The sequence below is a fragment of the Lontra canadensis genome, unplaced genomic scaffold, assembly GCF_010015895.1.
Source record: "Lontra canadensis isolate GAN:19392208 unplaced genomic scaffold, GSC_riverotter_1.0 scaffold69, whole genome shotgun sequence".
Classification (NCBI taxonomy): Eukaryota; Metazoa; Chordata; class Mammalia; order Carnivora; family Mustelidae; genus Lontra; species Lontra canadensis.
Window position 1 is genome coordinate 6,829,779 of NW_022631063.1, and position 19,723 is coordinate 6,849,501.

General features: G+C 38.9%; 1 protein-coding gene across 2 annotated transcripts in view; it reads right to left on the reverse strand.

Annotated features, from left to right (window-relative positions):
* ABCB11 (ATP binding cassette subfamily B member 11) overlaps nt 1-19,723 on the reverse strand; it is a 94,496-nt gene that overhangs the window by 40,398 nt on the left and 34,375 nt on the right. For both annotated transcript variants that reach the window (XM_032880385.1, XM_032880386.1), the window contains 8 exons: nt 18,282-18,369; nt 17,026-17,159; nt 15,188-15,359; nt 12,272-12,396; nt 10,542-10,716; nt 4,854-4,967; nt 2,326-2,436; nt 260-385 (listed from right to left, as the gene is read on the reverse strand). In XM_032880385.1, coding sequence (XP_032736276.1) covers nt 260-385; nt 2,326-2,436; nt 4,854-4,967; nt 10,542-10,716; nt 12,272-12,396; nt 15,188-15,359; nt 17,026-17,159; nt 18,282-18,369 — 1,045 coding nt within the window. The remainder of the gene's footprint in view (nt 1-259; nt 386-2,325; nt 2,437-4,853; nt 4,968-10,541; nt 10,717-12,271; nt 12,397-15,187; nt 15,360-17,025; nt 17,160-18,281; nt 18,370-19,723) is intronic.

Below are 19,723 nucleotides of genomic sequence, written 5' to 3' on the forward strand. Positions count from 1 at the left end.
TGGAAATGTGAGTTCACTGGCGAGGCAGCAACACCATTTTGAACGTGTGTGCACATCACTGAGCAAATGGGCTGCTTGTTCACGGAACGTGACCACCATGCAGGGAATTAGTCCATTCCATTCAGTCAAGAACTCAGTAAGTCAACTCTGCGTGCATCCAGATGGTCTCAGTGTATGCTAGGCCTTTGCGTTTGACCAATGTATCCCCATTTGCACTCTCCCACTCCCCTATATTGAGAGATTGCTGGAAGACACACACCATGCCTTCACTGGGGTCATAGAAACGCTGAATAAGTTGCAGGGCTGTGCTTTTCCCGGATCCGCTGGGTCCTACCACAGCAGTCACTTCCCCTGATTTAACGACCATGCTGAGGTTATTTAAAATCTGTAGAGAAAAGAAAAGAACAACGGTCAGATTGTCGGCAATTAGACTTGTAAGTTAGGATGCTTTGTGAGGATACGCTGTACGTGTTTACTTATGCCCTCAAAACAGTAACTATCAATATCCATCAATAACCAGAAAATCAGTAAAAAGTGCCTACGATGAGGTTTAAGCATTTAGCACATTACTCATTAATAAACTGAGAGTGGCACCCAAGGAAGCAAATGATGTGTGGTAACACTATTGTAGTAAATAAACTACGCCAACTTTTAAAAGTACGCTCCGGAACCCACATTTAAAACACTTCTGATATACTAAGATGCCTCAAAAAGACTGTCCCAATTAGTTAAGGAAAGAAAACCATTAAGTTCGAAATATAATACTAATTTACTGATCATAGATTAACAACAAAGTAATTCACAAATTTTAAGCTGTCCTACACTTGTATTGTGTGTGAACGTATTATCTGGAAAACTTTCCCTAACAAATGTTTGTGGTACATTTGTTAAGTTTAAAGCACTGTTAAATGTCGAGACTGAACATGGTTAAGTCTAGAAAGGGAAGAATAAGAAGCTAATTCATAAGCATCTGTTGGATATTTTCACCAAGTCAGTGGTGATTTTTATACTTATTAGGTAAAGGTGTTTTAGGGTCCTTTGTGTGACAAAATCCCACGCATATTTCATTTCACACCGGACAGTCAGGCTTGCAAATAGACTTTCACTTACTGGACTGTAACCTCCCCCAGGCCAGGCAGGCACTGCTTTCCCTCATTATAGCCCAGTGTGGTACGCCCCCCAGCAGGGCTAAGTACATATAGGTGTAAGTTAAGAAGATTTTATTAAAACAAACTACTGGTGTGGGGAATAGAGGATAAAAGAGAAACGAAACAAATGTGTTTTAATTCAACTGGTATTTATGAAACAGCTATTATGAGCTGGTTCTGAACAGATATTATAAAGCAAGCTTTTAGCCATCCTTTAGAAAATCTTTAATGAGTACTGCCTTGCAGCTTCTCTTTCACAAGGTACTTTGACATATGTTGTGACATTGAATGTTTCCATATCTATGTGATCTGTAACAGTAATAGAAAATATGCTTCGGCAATTTAATCAGAATATATAGGTACCTATGTTTTATATAGACGTCGAATGTATGTGTGTATGTTTGTGTGTGCATATGTATGTGTTTACCTATGTTTTAGGTATAGAGTATCAGAATTAAGTTGCATGGGATTTAGTTCCTGTAACAGAAATATTAAGAAAGGGTGGCTGAAGGTATTCTGTTAAAAATTGGGAAAAAGTCTCATTTCAAAGTCAACCTACGCAAGGAGAGTAGATGCTAATTTTCCTATAGAACAAACGGCCTTTAAACATACTCGCTCTGTAGGTGCAGTAAAACTAAATGTTCTTCCTCATGTGCCCTGGGCAATCATCCAGCCCAAGACACAGCCCAAGAGCAGGGGGCCCCAAGATTACCTTTCCCCCCAAGACTGATCTAGTGACCCTTGGGAGCTTACCGATAGGAAGTGAAAAACTACAAAGGCAGACGCTTTTCTTTGCCAGGAATGCCCTACCCACGCAGTGTCCCGCCTTCCGCATCTGTCCTTCCGGATTGTTATGATTTCCTGGCAGTTTATTCAGCTCATGCTTACAATGACGGGCCCGGCCATTCATTTGAACAGAGGCTCATACCTAACCTGACCTAACCGGAACGGGCTGCCAGACTGTGTCTTCCCCGGAAGGACTGGCACGTTTTCGTTATTACAAAAGAATGGGACTTGTGCCTGAGACATGACGTGATGCCTAAGGGAACTTCTAGAGAAATGTTCTTCTGTTCCTTCTTCCTGAAAACAGCTATGCTTCAGAAAAACAAGTCATTTGTGGCCCTGTGTATGAATCATGGAAGAAGAAAAGTGCTGTTGTTCCCGGAGAAACACATACCTTCACCTCCGGTCTGGAAGGATAGTGGAAGGTCACGTTATGGAATTCAATTTCACCTTTAATTCGATCCAACTTGTAACCATCCTCTGACATGCAGTCAATGATGGGTTTCTGGAGTAGAGTATAAAGGAATATAGCAGCAACAGATATATATGCATTTATTGTCCAACTTGGTTTGAATTTACTGATAAAACAGAACAATCACCAGGTAAAACACTGCAACAAAGTTGCTTCCACATTAAATATTTATTAATAATAGTAATAATTCTAACAATTACTGAGATATTAATATGAGATATATTACTAGATATGAAGAGTATTAGTATGTTATATTACATATATAATATATTAATAGAGAACATACACAACAAATTAATGTATAATTAATTATGATCCATATGAAATACAATGCCTATGAATAATTGATACATAACTTCACATTAAATAATTATAATTAGTTTATTACTATTTGTTGATATGTTACTATGACATCATATTATGTAACAATAATATAATATAATATGCAGTATTGATCTATAATATATATTGATCTATAATATAGATATATATAGCATATAATATGTTAACATTATTATATATTATTATATTATTGAGATACCATTGAGGACAATTTACAAGGTATTTAATATGTTTTTTCACTTATGTAATTGTCACTATAACCTAACTAGATAGGCGCTATGCTCAGTTGTTTGCTTAAGGAAGTGGAGAACTCTCAGAGAGGTTAAGTATCTTTCCTAAGGCCACACAACTAGTCAGTTAAGCCGAGGTCCAATTGCACTCTACATCTGAGTACTATGGTAGATGATGATTAAAACTAATTGTATGTCCTTAAGTGGTATCCTCAGATACTACCAACTTTCAGTTAGGCTGAATTTCACCTCTGTTGTTGTTAGTAGTGAGCCTAATCTAGAATTTAACCATTCTAGTTAACCAGACAAGAATGAGGGCCATCTCCAGGGCCAGCTTGTGAGAGAAACTCATCATCATATCTCTATCTAGGGCAATGGTGTAGTCTACTTTCTTCCTCTTGGGTCTGTAGTAAAGATAATGAAGCAATTTTTAAATGCCTTAGTTTTTTGTAATCGTTTCAAAGGTCTTTTAGACTCATCATCTTACCTGAGCATATAACAACCCTAAGAATGAGGTAGAATTTGGATATCTCAATGTGTCTATTTGGTCTTCAACAATGCGTTTTATACTGCAATATGTGAAGCCTCCAAACATAAAACAGATAAAGTCATTAAGTTTCCTCAGGCAGGTTTTATGCTTCATAAATACTGAATATTTAAGGGACCAAAGAAATGCCTCTTGCTTTCCAGGGCTGCCACAGAGGAAGAACAACATCTTGCCATCTTCCCCCTTCTTTTCTTGGATTTTTACTTTCTAGCTGACGTCCAATGTGCTTCAGTAGATAACCAGGGAAATCCTAGCTAGGCTACCAGAATCCTTTACAAGCTTGTAGAAGCTTTCTGTCACAGTTAGAAGATAATCCAGACTTATGAACTTGGCCTTAAAGCTTTGCATGATCTGGCCCCTTCCTCTCTCTCCAGCCTCTGTGCTCTTGCTCACTCTGCTCTGACACACTGACCTTGTTTTTGGTCCCTGCACTCAGCAATCTTTCACCAACCGAAGGGCTCTCTTCCGGAATCGCTGCCCTGCTCTCACTTCCCACATACCGCTCCTCCCCTAAGGCTCGCTTTGCATGGCTGACACTCCTGGGGTTCTCTGCGCAAATACTACCCCCTCAGAGATGAGGTTCCCCTCACTTAACAACTCCTCCCCTCACCCCAACCGTTACCGTGCTATTTTATTTCCTTTATTGCACTGATATTATCTTATCTTTGAATGTACTTACTTCTTTTTCCAACTTTTATTTTTCACTGAAGTAAGATTGGTTTCAGGTGTACAACATAGTGATTCAATAATTACACTGTCAAATGCTCACCAATATATGTGTAGCTACCCTCTGTCATCATACAAAGTTATTAGGTTATCTTTGGCTATTATTAGGATATCATTGGCTTTTCATCCCGGTGACTTATTTATTTTACAACTGGCAGTTTATCCCCTTCACCCCATCCCCCAGCCCCCTCCTCTCTGGTAACCACCAGTTTGTTGTTTGTATTTATGAGTCTGTTTGCTTTTTCGTTTTCCATTTGCTTTGCAAATAGGGATTCTCCATATAAATGAAATCATATGGTATTTGTCTTTCTTTGTCTGACTTACTTCACTCAGCATAATATCCTCTCGATCCATAAATGTGCTTACTTCTTTATTGCCTGTTTTCCAATATGATAGGAGAGCAAGAGCCTTATTTGTTCTATTTCACTCTTGCAGTCCCAACTAAGTATGGGGTCTGGCTCATGACAGTCCCAATTAAGTACTGCTGAATTAAGGACATTGTAATAGTCCCTCGTTTTTCTTAACATTGAGGGTAAATTCCTCAGAACTGCATTTTTCTCCCCACCCTCAACCTGCTCATGTCCTTTACTTTGGCTTTCACATACCCGGTCTATTGTCTGAAAAATGCTGGTGGCCGCTGCACGCCCAGTTGCAAAGGCTTCCAGACAAGAAGAAGCATTGCCAAGATTTAAAGCTCCTAGTAGAATACTGAGGAAAATCTGAAATGAAAAGAGATAAACATGGTTTTCACGTGTTTTTGTCAATTTGTAAATAGTGCCATCATTTGGGCTATCCATGTGAGCTCAGATATTTCTCAGAAATATTCTTCCATGGGAGTTTGAAAGCTAAATAGCTCTTTAGAAACACCTGGAATAGTTTTTTTTTCCCCCCCAGCAAAGTATCTCCAATTTTTCTATTGTTATGGTTTAAAAGACTACATTATATTTAACTGAACATCTATGTATAGAACATTACACTACAAGACTGTAGAACACTATTCTACAAAGAAGAACATATTTTGAAATGAGCAAGAGGTCTAAGCAAGGCAGCATATAGACACAAAGTGAGTTAGAATAGTGATGGGATAATTCAGTTTGTAATATAAGCAGGCTTATATGATCTTCTGGTTAAAGGGCCATTGAAGCAATGAAGACAGTATGATCAGCTTGATTGTCCTAGAGATAGGTACATGCAATACAGGTTTGCTACTACTGCTCTATTGTTGCTACTAGTAGAACACTACTAGGATAACTACTGCTATTACTACTACTACTACTACTACTACTACTACTACTACTTTTACTCATGTATATTTCTAAGTGCTTTACCTGTATTACTTCGCTTAATCCATATAACAGAAGAGAAAACCAAGGTGTATGGATGTTCCCTAACTTATCCTACATTAAAACCTGTATTAAGTGGTAGAGCAGCATTTGAACCCAGGCTCTTGACTGACATTCTGTCTTGTAAACAGGCCCAGCTTCTGCTGGTGGTATGCAGTTGGTATGGCCAGGTTCCTGAGCAATACTGAGGAAGCTGTCCTTTACCTCACCAACCCAGCCCTTTCATTGGATTAGGGAAAGGTGACTTGAGGAGCATATAATCCTACCAAATAGTGCTTTGTGTTTATCAGTGCTGTTCATAAAGGAAGAAGCAATGAGGCAATTTGTCACATGCCCCTAGGAGGAGCACAAGACTTCTCTTGACCAAATGGGTGCTAGTCACATGATTCTCATGGAGGATGTTTCATTGGCCACCATCCATCAGGGACAGGAGTTACTTGCTGAGCTGAAGACTGGCTTCTGCCTGACTGTAGTCTACTTCGGGCAGTCAAATGAACTTAGTCTGTGATGGTTTCCCTGCTTTCTTTTGGTCTTCTGTCTGGACCATGAGACTCCTCAGAGCCTCCCAGTTACCTCCCTCCCTCCAGTAACCTCCATTCCACAAATCATGATGATGTGCCCAATTCCCTCTTGCCTTCTCTCTGAATTCCCCACTCGGTGTGTGGGACAAACATTCTCTCTTCATCTTTTTTGTTCCTTTTCCTTAGTTACAGAAAGTAGTTCCTCCTATGGGCAGATTACTTCATCTTTCAAGCTCCAATTCCTTTATCTGTAACACAGGGATACTAATAGCTTACACCTCATGGGACTTGTATGAACATTAAATGAAATAAAGAGTGATTAATCCAGTGCTGGCCACATAAATGGTGGTAATGGTGTTGAAAGAAGCAAGATTCCACACATAGAAAGTGATACAGTGAATAGACAGAATGGTACTTTTCTAAATTGAGTTAAGACCACCTTTATTAGAGGTCTTCCCAACTGAGCAAAGGAAGCCTTCCACATGTCCTAGATCAGGGGTCAGCAAACATTTTCTACAATGTGCCAGATAGTATGTATTTTAGGCTTTTTAGGCCATATGGGCTCTGATGCAATTACACAACTCTGCTATGTACTGCAAAGGCAGCAATAGACGATAGTGAACAAATAATTATGGTGTGTTCCAATAAAACTTTATTTACAAAAAACGGGCATCAGGCTGGATTTGTCTGGTGAGCCATAGTTTGCTGACTCCTGCTCAAGATTCTAGATTGAATCACTAGGGGCCTAAGCTGAGGCTTGCAATCAAACCCTGCTCAGACTGGCTTTGCAAACGTCTTCCTCGCGCTACTTAGGGAAAGAGTGGGTGGGGACAGGGCAGAGGCCTGTACTAGTATCATCACAATGGCTAGCACCTACCCCAACAGACCATCAATTCCTACCCCAAACATTTCACTCTAGACCCAAGGATGGCAGTGTGGGAAGAGGAAATGCAAGGGAGACCACCGGGGAACAATCTATCTATGGTTGTGCTGTGCTAGGGAAAAGGGGATCACTGACTCCTTGGAAGCCAGATCCAGACTCCATGCCCCTCAACACATATTTTTCAATCTCATGGCTCCATTTCATTTTTAAGTGGTAATAGAATGGCATCAATATAGAATGAAGTTTTGATATGACATTTATATGAAATATGTCACTTAGTGCTTGATACCTTATACACACTGAATAACGTTACTCTCTATTCCTGCTGTTATTTTTTATTACTGAACCTGAAACCTGGGAAGCACAAAGAGCAGACTTCTGCATTCTTCAATTCCTTTTCATCTTCTCTCCTAATAGCTCACAGAGTTTGTTTTTTGTCTGTGTACAAGTGATACCAATCAGTCATTTATGTGAACCACTTACAATGTATGCTCAATTACCATGCAGCCAATAATGATTTTGTTCATCAAAAAATATATTCAATTAGCCTAATTGTTAATTACTTTAGTGGATTAAGAACACTCAACCCAGCTCATGCATACTCAGACTTCATAGTTTGCTACTCAGAAGTATGGCCAAAAATGTGCCTGAACACATGAGTGAGAGAAAGAGAGAGTTGGAGGGACAGAGGAAGGAAGGAATGAAGGAAGGGAGAGAAAAAGAAAGATCAATGATTATACTGTTAATGGAGATCTCTTATTTTCCCAAAGAGATGTTTCTTAAGGTGCAAGCAGCAGCTTGCAGGAAGGCATTTAGGAGTAGGAGGTAAGGTTAATAATTGATGATGAAAATGTTAGAGACACATAGTATGTCACATCTGCACAAAGTAAGTACTCTCTTATCCCAGTTACTTACAAAAGGTATACACAAGAGTGGACACTGGAAGCTGAGGAGCGTCAAATTAGTTAAACAAGGAGGCCATTAGGCTGAGGTTGATTTGATGCCTTAGTAGCCTACATGAGCAACCTAAAACCTAAGCACAAATGCCTCAAGTTCAAGACATCAAAAGCCCAAGAGCAACCAATCACAAATGGTCAATTCAGATTCCCCAGGCAAGGCATCTGCTTAAGCCAGAGCCCATCAAATAATTGTTTTGCTTTGTTTCTGCCTCTTCTCTATAAGAGTCTCTCCCCCTGGTCCTGTGGGTAGAGAGTGGCTTCTCATCACTTCTGATTGGGTGCTGCCCAACTGGAATTATTTTTGCTTAAAGAATCTCCTAAAGATTTTAGTATGCCTCAATTTCTCTTTAGGCAGAAACATAACATTGAATTCCTGCTAAAGAGTAACCAAGGGGTTTTTTAAATTCAGTGTTTCCAGCTGGAATTGTGTATTATTTAATTTTCAGTTTACCAATTCGTTCCTCCCTCTGAACTTTTATTTGGGCACACCTCTGTCCTCTCCTTCCTTGAAAGGAAGGATGTCTTTTCTCAATGCATGTTTTTCTGCAGAATGAGCAGATATAAGCATCTGGGATGGAAGTCAACTGGTAAATGTTGAAAGTTCTTAAGGGCCATTAGACCAATAAAGATGAGGGACTTCATAGTCAGTTTCCGACCTGCAGTACTTTCACTGGATTTTCAAATGTGCAAAGCTATATTAGAGTTGTTAAGAAAATGCTTAAATTACAACGAAAGGAACATTTTCCTTCTTTCTATCCCTTTAAGGTCCAAAAGACACTTTAATATGTCTTATCATGTTTAATTTTTTAAAACAAAGTTAAAGTGATGCCAGTTGTTCATCTTGCAAAGAAGGACTGAATTTTAAAAAGTTGTTCTTAGTGTATCATCAAGCCGTTAATGAAATAAAGTAGTAGCTTAGATGGACTATGGCTTGACCTCTGATAATCATTCCTATTTGTAAAATTCCATCCAACTTTCCCTAGAAAGTTGAATAAAATAAAATCCCATTCAACTTTCCCTAGATATGTATTTATACTAAAGCAGTAGACCTCAAATTATAAAGTATCAGCTAGGAAATTTCTAGTAGATAAGATTTTTAGCATTTTTCATTGTTTAATTGGTGCCTGTGTCACCTAGAATCTTGAGCTTAAGTATTTTTATTTAAGAATCTTATATGAAACTGCTTCTCATCTCCATGCCTTTCAAATTAATTTTTAATTAATTAATTAATTATGGGGAACCTGGGTGGCTCAGTCAACTAAGTGTCTGAATCTTGATTTCAGCTCAGGTCATGCATGACCTCAGGGCTATGAGACGGAGCCCCACATCAGGCTCTGCCCTCAGTGGAGAGTCTGCTTGAGATTCTCTCTCTCTCCCTCTGCCCCTCCCACCCCTTGTGCTGCATGTTTTCTCTCCTCTCAAATAAATAAATAAATAAAATCTAAAATAAAAAAGATTACTATATTTAATTAAATAATTAATAGGCCAAATGAAACAGGTATTTCATGTTTTATCTCCCTGGCCTCCTGTGTGAGGGCAGGAAGGGGTGGGAACAAATGTAAACGAATCCAAATGTTCAGTTTCACTCAAGGGCTCTGAAGGGAAAGTTCAGCAAGGCATACAACAGAATACAAGATTGGATGAGCATGGAAGGCCTTACTGGTGAGGTGCCATTCAGCTGAGAATCAGAACGATAACAAGAGTCCAGCTGTAACGAGAGGAGCTATAAGCTAAGAAGGAAAGACGTGGGTTCATGAGCAGGAGGAAGAGCTTTCTCTGACCCTAGCCACACCTGATTACCCTGCTCTTCGCTGCTAACGTCCTTGTCTTCCATAGCACGTGTTTTCCTCTGTCATTAGACACTGATGGGGTTGTTTAATTATTGCTTCTCTTCCCCACTGATCTATATGTTACATCAGGAAGAGATCACATTTCTTCTTTTTTTTCTTTTTCATTTTATTTTATTTCTTTTCAGTGAAGATCACATTTCTTCATTTCACTATTGACTCTTCTGGGCTTTCTATGGGTCTGGCATATAGTAGTTTCTCAATAATTCTTAAAAGAACAACGGAAAAAAATACTGAAAATTAGAGTATCCATAGCATTCGTGATAGCATGACTATAGCACAAATGAGCAATAAAATATGGTTGTATTACCTGTTCAGTTGAGGATATTATTGGCTTGATATCTAGTAACTCATTATGTTCCACAAATACGCCCATTAGCACATATCTTGTACTATTATTAAGCTTAACTACATGAGCTGTTAATTTTTAGCTGAGAGACCACTGACTTCCCATTTTCATGGCATATTATCTTTGGACTCAGTCAGAAAATCATTGTTTTACAGCTATAAAATCTTCAGTTAAGTGGAAATCATTAAATCGCTGGTCTCATCAATTCCAATGCTTAGTGTTCCTTTCCTATAAAATGTGTAGGTATTGCTTGTTTCTGCAGATGGACTCCATCAAATCCTTGCTGCTCTCCTCTCTCAAACACTAAAGGAGCAAACAAAATGCCTTAACTCTAGGCTTTTCTGAAATTCCAACAGGAAATGTGATGTCTAGGTCATTAAGACCAAAGTACCTGGACGAGGGTTCCTGCTGAGTATTCTCCATCATCTAGGACAAGTTTGGAGCCATACCAGAAGGCCAGTCCATAACAGAAGAAGATGAGACACCACATGAATCCAGTAAAGAATCCCATCACGATCCCTTTTCTAATTCCCCAACGCTGGGCAAACACAAGATTTTTCTCGTACCTGTGAAGAGAAAGCATTTGTGTCTATGTCAGCAGCAGCAGCAGCTCAAGTTAGAATGTCTAAAACAGCCACAGTGCTCTGCTATTACTCAATGGTCATCAAATTACCCCAGACACACAGCAGCTTTCAGGAAAGAAAATGACAAACTTCCGTGGAGTTATTTAGCTTATTTCAACCAGGCAATGAAATAAGTTGAATGAACGATGCCTAACCAGACCTCATGGTTGATTACTTCTTGGATAAGAACAGTGTAAAAAAAGTGGGAACTTTACCCCAAGAGAAAAGAATTTTCAACACAAATGTTCGGACATGAGGGATCTAGTACTATTTGTGCTTGAATTGTTTTTTACCAAGTCACATGGCCTGCTTTCCATCAGAAAATGATGCAACTCTTTCCCCCCAGGTTCAAAACCAGTGTTTGCACCAACTCATCTCCATACACTCACCCATCTGCCCTGTGACCAAGAATGCTATGTTGTAACATGACCGGTCAGGTTCACAGCCATGGGATATGGATAACTATCCAGAAATTCAATCTAAGCACTAGGCTGCTGTGATTCTATGATCTAGACATTAATAACTGGCATTGTCTTAAAGCTCAGACATTCTGTAACTGCCTTCCTTCTTCTCAAAAAAAAAAAAAAAATCATGGAGAACATTTAATATTTCTCAGGACAAAGTGAAGGTCTATCCTGTGTTTGTTACCATTTTCGTAACATTTATAAAACTGCTATTAATAGCAATAATGAATATCTTTTATGGTGAAGGAAGTATGCTACTGAAATTTTTTTTAAGAAACTAGGTAACTTCACTCTATAAACCAAAAGGAGCCAAATGAGGAAAAAAAAAGGAAAAGAGAATAATTAGAGATTTTAAATTCTCTTCTCTTTTTTACTTGGTAACAATTGAGAATGACATCATCATACTAGATCTACAACTCATGAAATAAGTGAATTCATTTGGTGACTATTTTATAAAATCAGTACTTGGCACGTGGTAAGCACTTAATAAATACTAAATAAAAGGAAAAATAAAATCAAATTCTTGACAACAGTGTTATTTGGGTCGCTTAGGTTTTTTATTTTCATGAAGAATTAATCTCCAAGAATGATGGTCTGTAATAAACCCAATGCTAAATTTTGTTTGATTAAGTGGAAATTTTATCAGACTTTATAAAGAGCATGCAGTACAGTAGCTGAGTAAAAGATGCTGAATAAAAAATATGCTGAGCAGCATTTTAGATCATGCAGCAGTGTTACAGACCTCCAGGAGGTAATATATGCATACATATACACCACCAGTGTTGAAATAAATACCTAACCTAAGATAATATTCTAAAAATCTCCACCTACATTTTCAAAAACACACAGCTAAAGGCTTGGGGTCCTTGTAATGCTTTGCCCAACTGATTACTCTCAGCTACCTCTTGAAGAAAAGCTCTATCAGGGTAAACAGACCAAGGTAAATCTGCCACTTTATACAAAATAGGGAAGATTCAGGGTAGTATGCCAAATGATGAAATTCAGGAAAGTGGCAGACGTTTCAATAAACCAACCTTTCAACCTCTTTTTTCTCACCACCAAAAGCAGCCACTGTTCGCATAGATGAAATGACTTCATCAGCCACTGACCCAGCTTTGGCATAGGCCTTCAATTCATAGTCAGTAAATTTGGACACACTCTAAAATCCAAAAGAAGAAAACAAAACATGAAGACCAGAGAATTAGGTAAGTCAGCCTGTCATTCAGTGATTCATTTAGCAGAGTTAAGTATGTGGTTGGTTTCATACAAGACTAGATCCTTGCTGTAACAGTGTTCACCGAGGAAAGAATCTAGTCCAAGTTTGAGCCGTGTTAAGCCCCATCCACGAATGTTTGGTTGTTAGCATACCAAAATGACTTCTTTAGAAGTCAGCCTCTAAAACCATCTCACAGAGTAAGCCCCAAATAGGGCATTCTGTGAGACCACAGTATTTCACTCATTATACTAATGAATACCATACCACACTTCTTTGCTATTGACCACTGGCCTTTTGCACAATTTATGGACAAACACCAGAGACAGAGACTGGAGGTTAGTCAGAGTATATAATTGGGAGAGAGGTCCTGACCACACAGAGGCTCATGATGCTGCAATGGTAATTGCACAGGAGAAAGCTCCAGATAAATATTATCCATTTTGACTCAACTGTAGGGGCTCAACTAACTAGTTTTGCTCTTTACAAAAGGAACTAAAATGATGTTGCATTTAATACATAACCAGTTACTTTTTCTAAAATTGGATTTGGATTAAGTTGTAATTAGAATTAATCACCAAAAAAATCCCTGGCACAGATGAAAATACCAGAATGAACACAAGCAAATATTGTGGAAGTTCAACTAGCTCAGAAATCTAAAATATACATAGTACCCAGACTGAAGGAATTTATCTTCCAAGTTTTTCCAAACTTTTAGCAGCAGAACTCTTCTCAAACTAAATCTTAAATGGAATTTAATACAAAATAGATACAAAATAAGTAAATGTAGCATTTTGTTACAACATATTTATGTCACAAGAACACACTTTACAAAAGTTGTGACTTGAAAGGGCAACCATAGGGAAATTAGGGCTATTTTCATCAACATGAATATCTGAATTTAGGTGTTACGAATGACATTGCAGTTTTTACCACAATCCTCTTCTAATTTATTTCTAAATTATGTATGAGGAAATGAAGTAGTTGTGAATATTAATAGTCTTATTGTAATTTAATGCACATTAAATAATCTCAGTTTACTTCTGTTAAAGTGATACAGGAATTTAAAGATGTAAATTGGAAAATATTTAATGATTGCACATGTTTCTCATGGTAAATATAAAAGTCAGACAAAGGCATATAACACCCACAGTAACATGTAACATGTCATATATTGCCTGCCTTCTACTTTTGGTCCTGCTTTTGAATTGGGCTTAGTGAGGTTGCTTGTATCATTTTACACAAACATGCATAGACTTGAGTTCAAGAAGAAACCAGTGCAGAACTACAACATTCCAAATCAGTGACACATTTACAAGAACTTGAGATAGCAAGAGAAACCATGCCCTAAACCTGTCAAAATCAAGTTACCCAGGCTACATCTCCCCTATGTTGAAATGTGACATCTGACCCATCGGAGTATGAATATTAATCACGGGTTTGAGAAAAGAGAATAAGTATATTTAGGGGGAAAAAGCTGGATCAAATGTTTACAGAATCCCCAAAGTTTCCCCGTGGATAGTGAGGCTTCCCTGGAATGAAGCTAAGAAGTGTTTCGTAGGAAAGACTATCAGTGGATTGGAAAAAAAAAAAAAGCTAATATCTCTTGAACAATTAATTCTGTGCCAGATGGCATCCTAAGTGCATAACATGGGTGATGCCTTAAGTCATCATAATGACCTTTGGGAAGTATCATCCTTATCTTCAAGATGAGGAAGCTCAAGTATTGACATGCTAAATGTATCTTTCTTGAGCCACATGGCAGAGTCAGGGGGGGATCAGTTGAGAGGAATGAGCTCTTTGCCATTGTCACTCCGTACTACCTGGGAAACGTTTGAGTAATATAGCCAGCAGATTGTCAAGAATATTTTGCTAGAAAATATTATGGAGATTGGTTTCCTGTTGCTCAGTGATATGAGCGTATGCAGCTTTTCACATAAATTCTATTCTCATTTACAGCAAATTATTAGTGTGCCTGATCCCATGACCTGCTATCTGATGGGACTGCTCTAAAAGTATGATATAAGCATTTATTAATCCTTGGGAGTGTTTTCTAACTAGGATGACCCAAAATTCCTACTCCTAAACTTTTTCTTGGCTTGCATGCCTGGGGAACGGAGATACTGCTCAGAATGGGTCAGGTGACCTCTTTCTGGAACTGATCAGACTGCATGGAGAACAAAGCCGTGAATGCAGAAATCTCCTTTATGTTTTTGTTACTGAGCTGAGTACATTTGTTGGGACTTTTTGGAGAAAACATCTGATTGGGAGACCATGGGAAGCAACAGGCATATGAGAGAGTGGGTGGGGGATTTGGACTCAGACTCCCTTGTATTTGAATCCAGTTTTGTCACTCACTAGCTGTACAGTCCCAGACAAGTCTCTTTACTCTCTGAGCCTACATTTCTTATGGCTAAAATGGCATTAATACTTTTGAAGATCATTGTAAAGATTAGAGATAATATATATGAAGTTCCTTACAGTGTCTGGCAAAATAGTAAAAGCTCAAAAAATGTAGTTGTTACTGTTATTAATACAATAATATTTATGTTATTAAAACATCATCAACCCCTGGATTGATGGAATGTTATTTGATACTGAGGATAACCAAACAAAATAAATTGAAACAGTGATAAATAATGTTGAATAAACATACATAGGAAAAAGGAATTGAGTTTCACATTTCTGGCTGTTTCTTAGTGCAGATGTCTTGGGAGAAGTGAGAAGACATTCTTACCAGACCAATGATGGCTGCTCCAATCCCGATAAGAGGGCTCACAGAGATAATGACCAAGGTCAGTTTCCAACCCTGGTAAAATCCCAACAGGAACCCACAGATGCTCGTGGTCATGCGCTGAATGAAAATGCCCATTTGGTCGGCAATGGCATCATTGACTTTGTTAATATCGCTAGAAACGAGAGGCTTTGATCACTAAAACTGATTTTGTTCAATTCAAATTCTTGTTGAGAAATCCCAGGCTTTCCCTTCTACTGCCAGCTCTGTACCCCACTGCCCATGGGAAACAGCCTTTCACATTTGAAGAAACTTGCTACAGCCTGTGGGGTCATCAAGCCTCTCCCTCCCTTACAGCCCAGGAAGTTTGTCCTCAACCCAGTTTTCCCAACTGGTGTCCATTCAATGTTGACAAAGACTTTCAGAAATAATCTGATTTGTTTCTTTCTTTCTTATAACTCATATTCTCGGTCTGTCCTGAACAGTCCTTCTTTCCTTCTTTATAACTGCTAAACCCTTTTAGCCTCGAGGTGCAACCCACACACCACCTAATTCATAAAAACCCCCAAGGAAAAACTAGTGTCTTCTCCCTGTGCTTGCACAGCAATGTAATGAATCTGTGTATGTGTGTGTACACGTATATAATTATTGCCTTCTGCTTATAGGCAATACAGAATAGTGGTTAAGATCACAGACTCTGTGGTTAAGAACACAAACTTTTCCTAGGCTAATTACTTAACCTTTCTGTGCCTTAGTTTCCTCATCTGTGAAATGGGGATAATGACAGAACCTACCTCAACAGGTTGTAATGAGGATTAGTTAGTATATGTTAAGTATATAGAACAGTGCTTAGAGTACAGTAAGTCATCAATGTGTCAACTTTATTTGTTCGCTTGCACCTTTATCCCTCCCACCAGGCTGTAAGTTCCCTGAGACCAGGACTTGTGTGGCTTTCTCTATGGCTTGTATACAGTTGAGTCATCTAGAATATTGGTTGAATATAATTACATTAAATTCATATTCCTAGGAACATTCTCATAATCTCTTGTTTAGATGAAACAAACAGGGTTTAAGACTTAACAGCAAAAAAATGTCTCAAGATATTACCCAGAGATTTGACAATTGTATTCTAGCAAGATTAAGTATCAATGTCACAGTAAATAAGGGGCAGAAAGAGTGCTAGAATCTGAGTACCCCAACATTCAGTCTTTGATCTTCACTGTAATACACACTCTCTCATGGGACCTCATGGGACCCCAAAGTTCAATTCAGTAGGATTCAATTGCTTCTAATTACTCAGGGCTCATTCAGAATACCCAGAGGAAGAGGGGAAGGGGGGCTATCAATGACCCCAACTTGTCTTTGGGTATTAACCAGATTTAAATCCAGTTGTTTAGTTTGAATCTTTCTCAAACTACTTTGGACTTTTTTTTGGTCTTTGTTTTTATGTGCAGAAATGACCTCAACAACAAAGGCAAGATGATTCCTTGTAAGTGCATTGTTTTTCCCTATAGATAAATGGATTGTGACATCCCTCGGTCTCTCTTTTAGAGGCCACACAGCCTTATTTCTTTTAACTCCATTCTGTAATCCTCCATTTCTAGTATTTTGATCAAGGACCTACAAACCAAACTGTAGTATTCTGCCTTTCAATTGTTAATGATCATATCAGATAAAGCATGACCTATGAAAAAATGATGCTACCCATAAAAGCTCAATTTAAGAGACAAAATGTATCCAAAATGACTGAAAATGTGTTTCTAATTGTTATTTAATTTAGAAACAAGGGTTCTATGATCAAAAATGCATACGTACATTAAAACCTCCTACCAGCTACTTACTCAGAGAATCTTGTATTCAGCTCTCCCACGGAATTGCAGTCAAACCATCCTATTTCCATTCGCATTACTTTCCTAAAGGAAATTTTTCTCATTTTCTGTATCTGACGAGCTGCAGCAATCACCCAAAAGCATATCTGAAAATGGAGCAAGGAATGTTGGGCATTATGATGTTAAACATATTCCTTCATTCCTTCACTTTTCAGAAGAAAATACTTTCAGTATAAGCCCTGAGAAAGAGAGGAAAGTGAGTCACAGAATGCCGAGTCCTGGGAAGTGCGGTGAGCTTAGCACCTGCTGCTCAGAGGAGGATGAGCGGAACAGCTGTGGCCAGAGAAGCAGGAAGGGTTGGGTGCGAATTTGGCTTTGCCACTTGTCGATCTAACCTTACCAAACTCCACTTTCCACATGCAGAAAGAAGGCTCACAGCGCCAACAAGAAATTCTTGCTCTTATATCCCTATTTTTGCATGGCCCTTCTGAGTGTAGTTTTCCCCCCTGAGAGGCCTGCCAACAAGCGTGTATGCATAGGTTTCAGACTGTGGGACAATGATTTTCAGAGAAAGGAAGACAAAAATTACGACATAAGCAGGGAATCTTCTGATAGCTATCCCGAACCAAGCAAAGTCGGTTTGTCATTAAAACTCTCAGTACCAGAATGGGGAAAATGGATTCATTTCTCTTTATAATGAACATGAACTTCCTGAAATTCTTGAATGAATGGAGGTTGAGGAGAGTCATTATTTTTTTCTACAGAAGAAGGTAAAAGATGAAATATTTTTCTTCTTTAATAAGGGTTAAGTAACTCCATATTTAACCCTTCCATGGCTTAAATATGGGCTACGTTAAGATTCGGTTTATAGATTTGGGGTTGGAACACAGGTTAGTGAGATTTTGGCAGTGAAAGAAAAAAAGAAAGTAAAGTTTGCTTTTCTCCAACTCCTTACGTCTGGCTTTCTCTGGGGGACCCACACTCCCTCTACAAACACACCCACAACCGCCTATTTTTGAGTTTAGAAGATGAAATAGAGGAGACATTGAAATTCAGTCTATTCTGTCTCTCTAGACAATTGTCTGTATTTCCTCCCAGTCTGAGAAGATGAATTCTTCCTCTCACCGCTCCCACCCCCGCCACCTCCAAATAAAATGGTAGTCCTTAGGGCTTCTGAACAACTTAAAAGTTAGAGCGCACTTTGCATTTCATTGTAATGTCTCTGAGCCCAGATGTTGACCTAAAAATAAAATGTTGGCACCACTCACTTGAATATATCCTGTGGTAAGTACTACCAAAGCGATTCCAGCATAGTAACTGGCAAATTTGATCATTTCACTTTCAATGTCCAGCAACCTTCAAAAGAGGAGGAAAAATGTTAAGACTGAAGTAGGGTCAAGTGTACCAAAGATTACATTTGTGGGTAATGTAATAATATATTACAGAGGAAAATGATATATGAAATATGGGTAAGATATCTTATCTATGTAGAACTATCATCAATCCAACAAATCTCTCCCTAGACCTCATGGTACCAACCCCAGCAAAGATGCCTACTCCTTTTGTTTTCATTTTATTTTTACTTTTTTTTAAAAATTTTATTTATTTGACAGACAGAGATCACAAATAGGCAGAGAGGCAGGCAGAGAGAGAAGGGGAAGCAGGCTCCCCGCTGAGCATAGAGCCCAACACAGGGCCCGATCCCAGGACCCCGAGACCACGACCCGAGCCCAAGGCAGAGGCTTCAACCCACTGAGCCACACAGGTGCCCCTTATTTTTACTTTTTAAAAAATCTTACTTATTTATTTGAGAGAGAGAGAGAGAGTGCATGGGGGAGGGCAGAAAGAGGGAGAAGCAGACTCCGTGCTGAGCAGGGAACCTGATGTGGGACTCCATCCCAGAACCCTTGACTGAAGGTAGATGCTTAACCCATCAAGCCACCCAGGCGTCCCTACCCCCTTCATGTTTATGGGCAGAAATAACTCACTGGCAGTTGTTAGAAGCCAGGGGCAGTAGATGGCAGCTCAGTGCTCTACCAGAGCCCTTCCCTCATGTTCATTATGCAGTGATGGAGCAATCACTGCGAGGGAGAGGCTTTTTTTTTTTTAATTAACATAAACTCTATTATTTGTTTCAGGGGTATAAGTCTGTGATCATCAGTCTTACACAACTCACAACGCTCACCATAGCACATATCCTCTTATGAAACTCAACATCCAAAGGACAAACTAATCCAATCAAGAAATGGGCAGAGGACATGAACAGACATTTCTGCAAAGAAGACATCCAAATGGCCAACACACATAAAAAAGTGCTCAACATCACTTGGCATCAGGGAAATACAAATCCAGACCACAGTGAGATACCACCTCACGTAAGTCAGAATGGCTAAAATTAACAAGTCAGGAAATGACAGATGTTGGCGAGGATTCGGAGAAAGGGGAACCCTCCTACACTGTTGGTGGGAATGCAAGCTGGTGCAGCCACTCCTTAAAATAATATGGAGATTCTTCAAAAAGTTGAAAATAGAGCTACCCTACAATCCAGCAATTGCTCTACTGGGTATTTATCCCAAAGATACAAATGTAGTGATCCAAAGGGGCACATGCACCCCAATGTTTATAGCAGCAATGTCCACAATAGCCAAACTACGGAAGGAGCCTAGATGTCCATTGACAGATGAATGGATAAAGAAGATGTTGTATATAT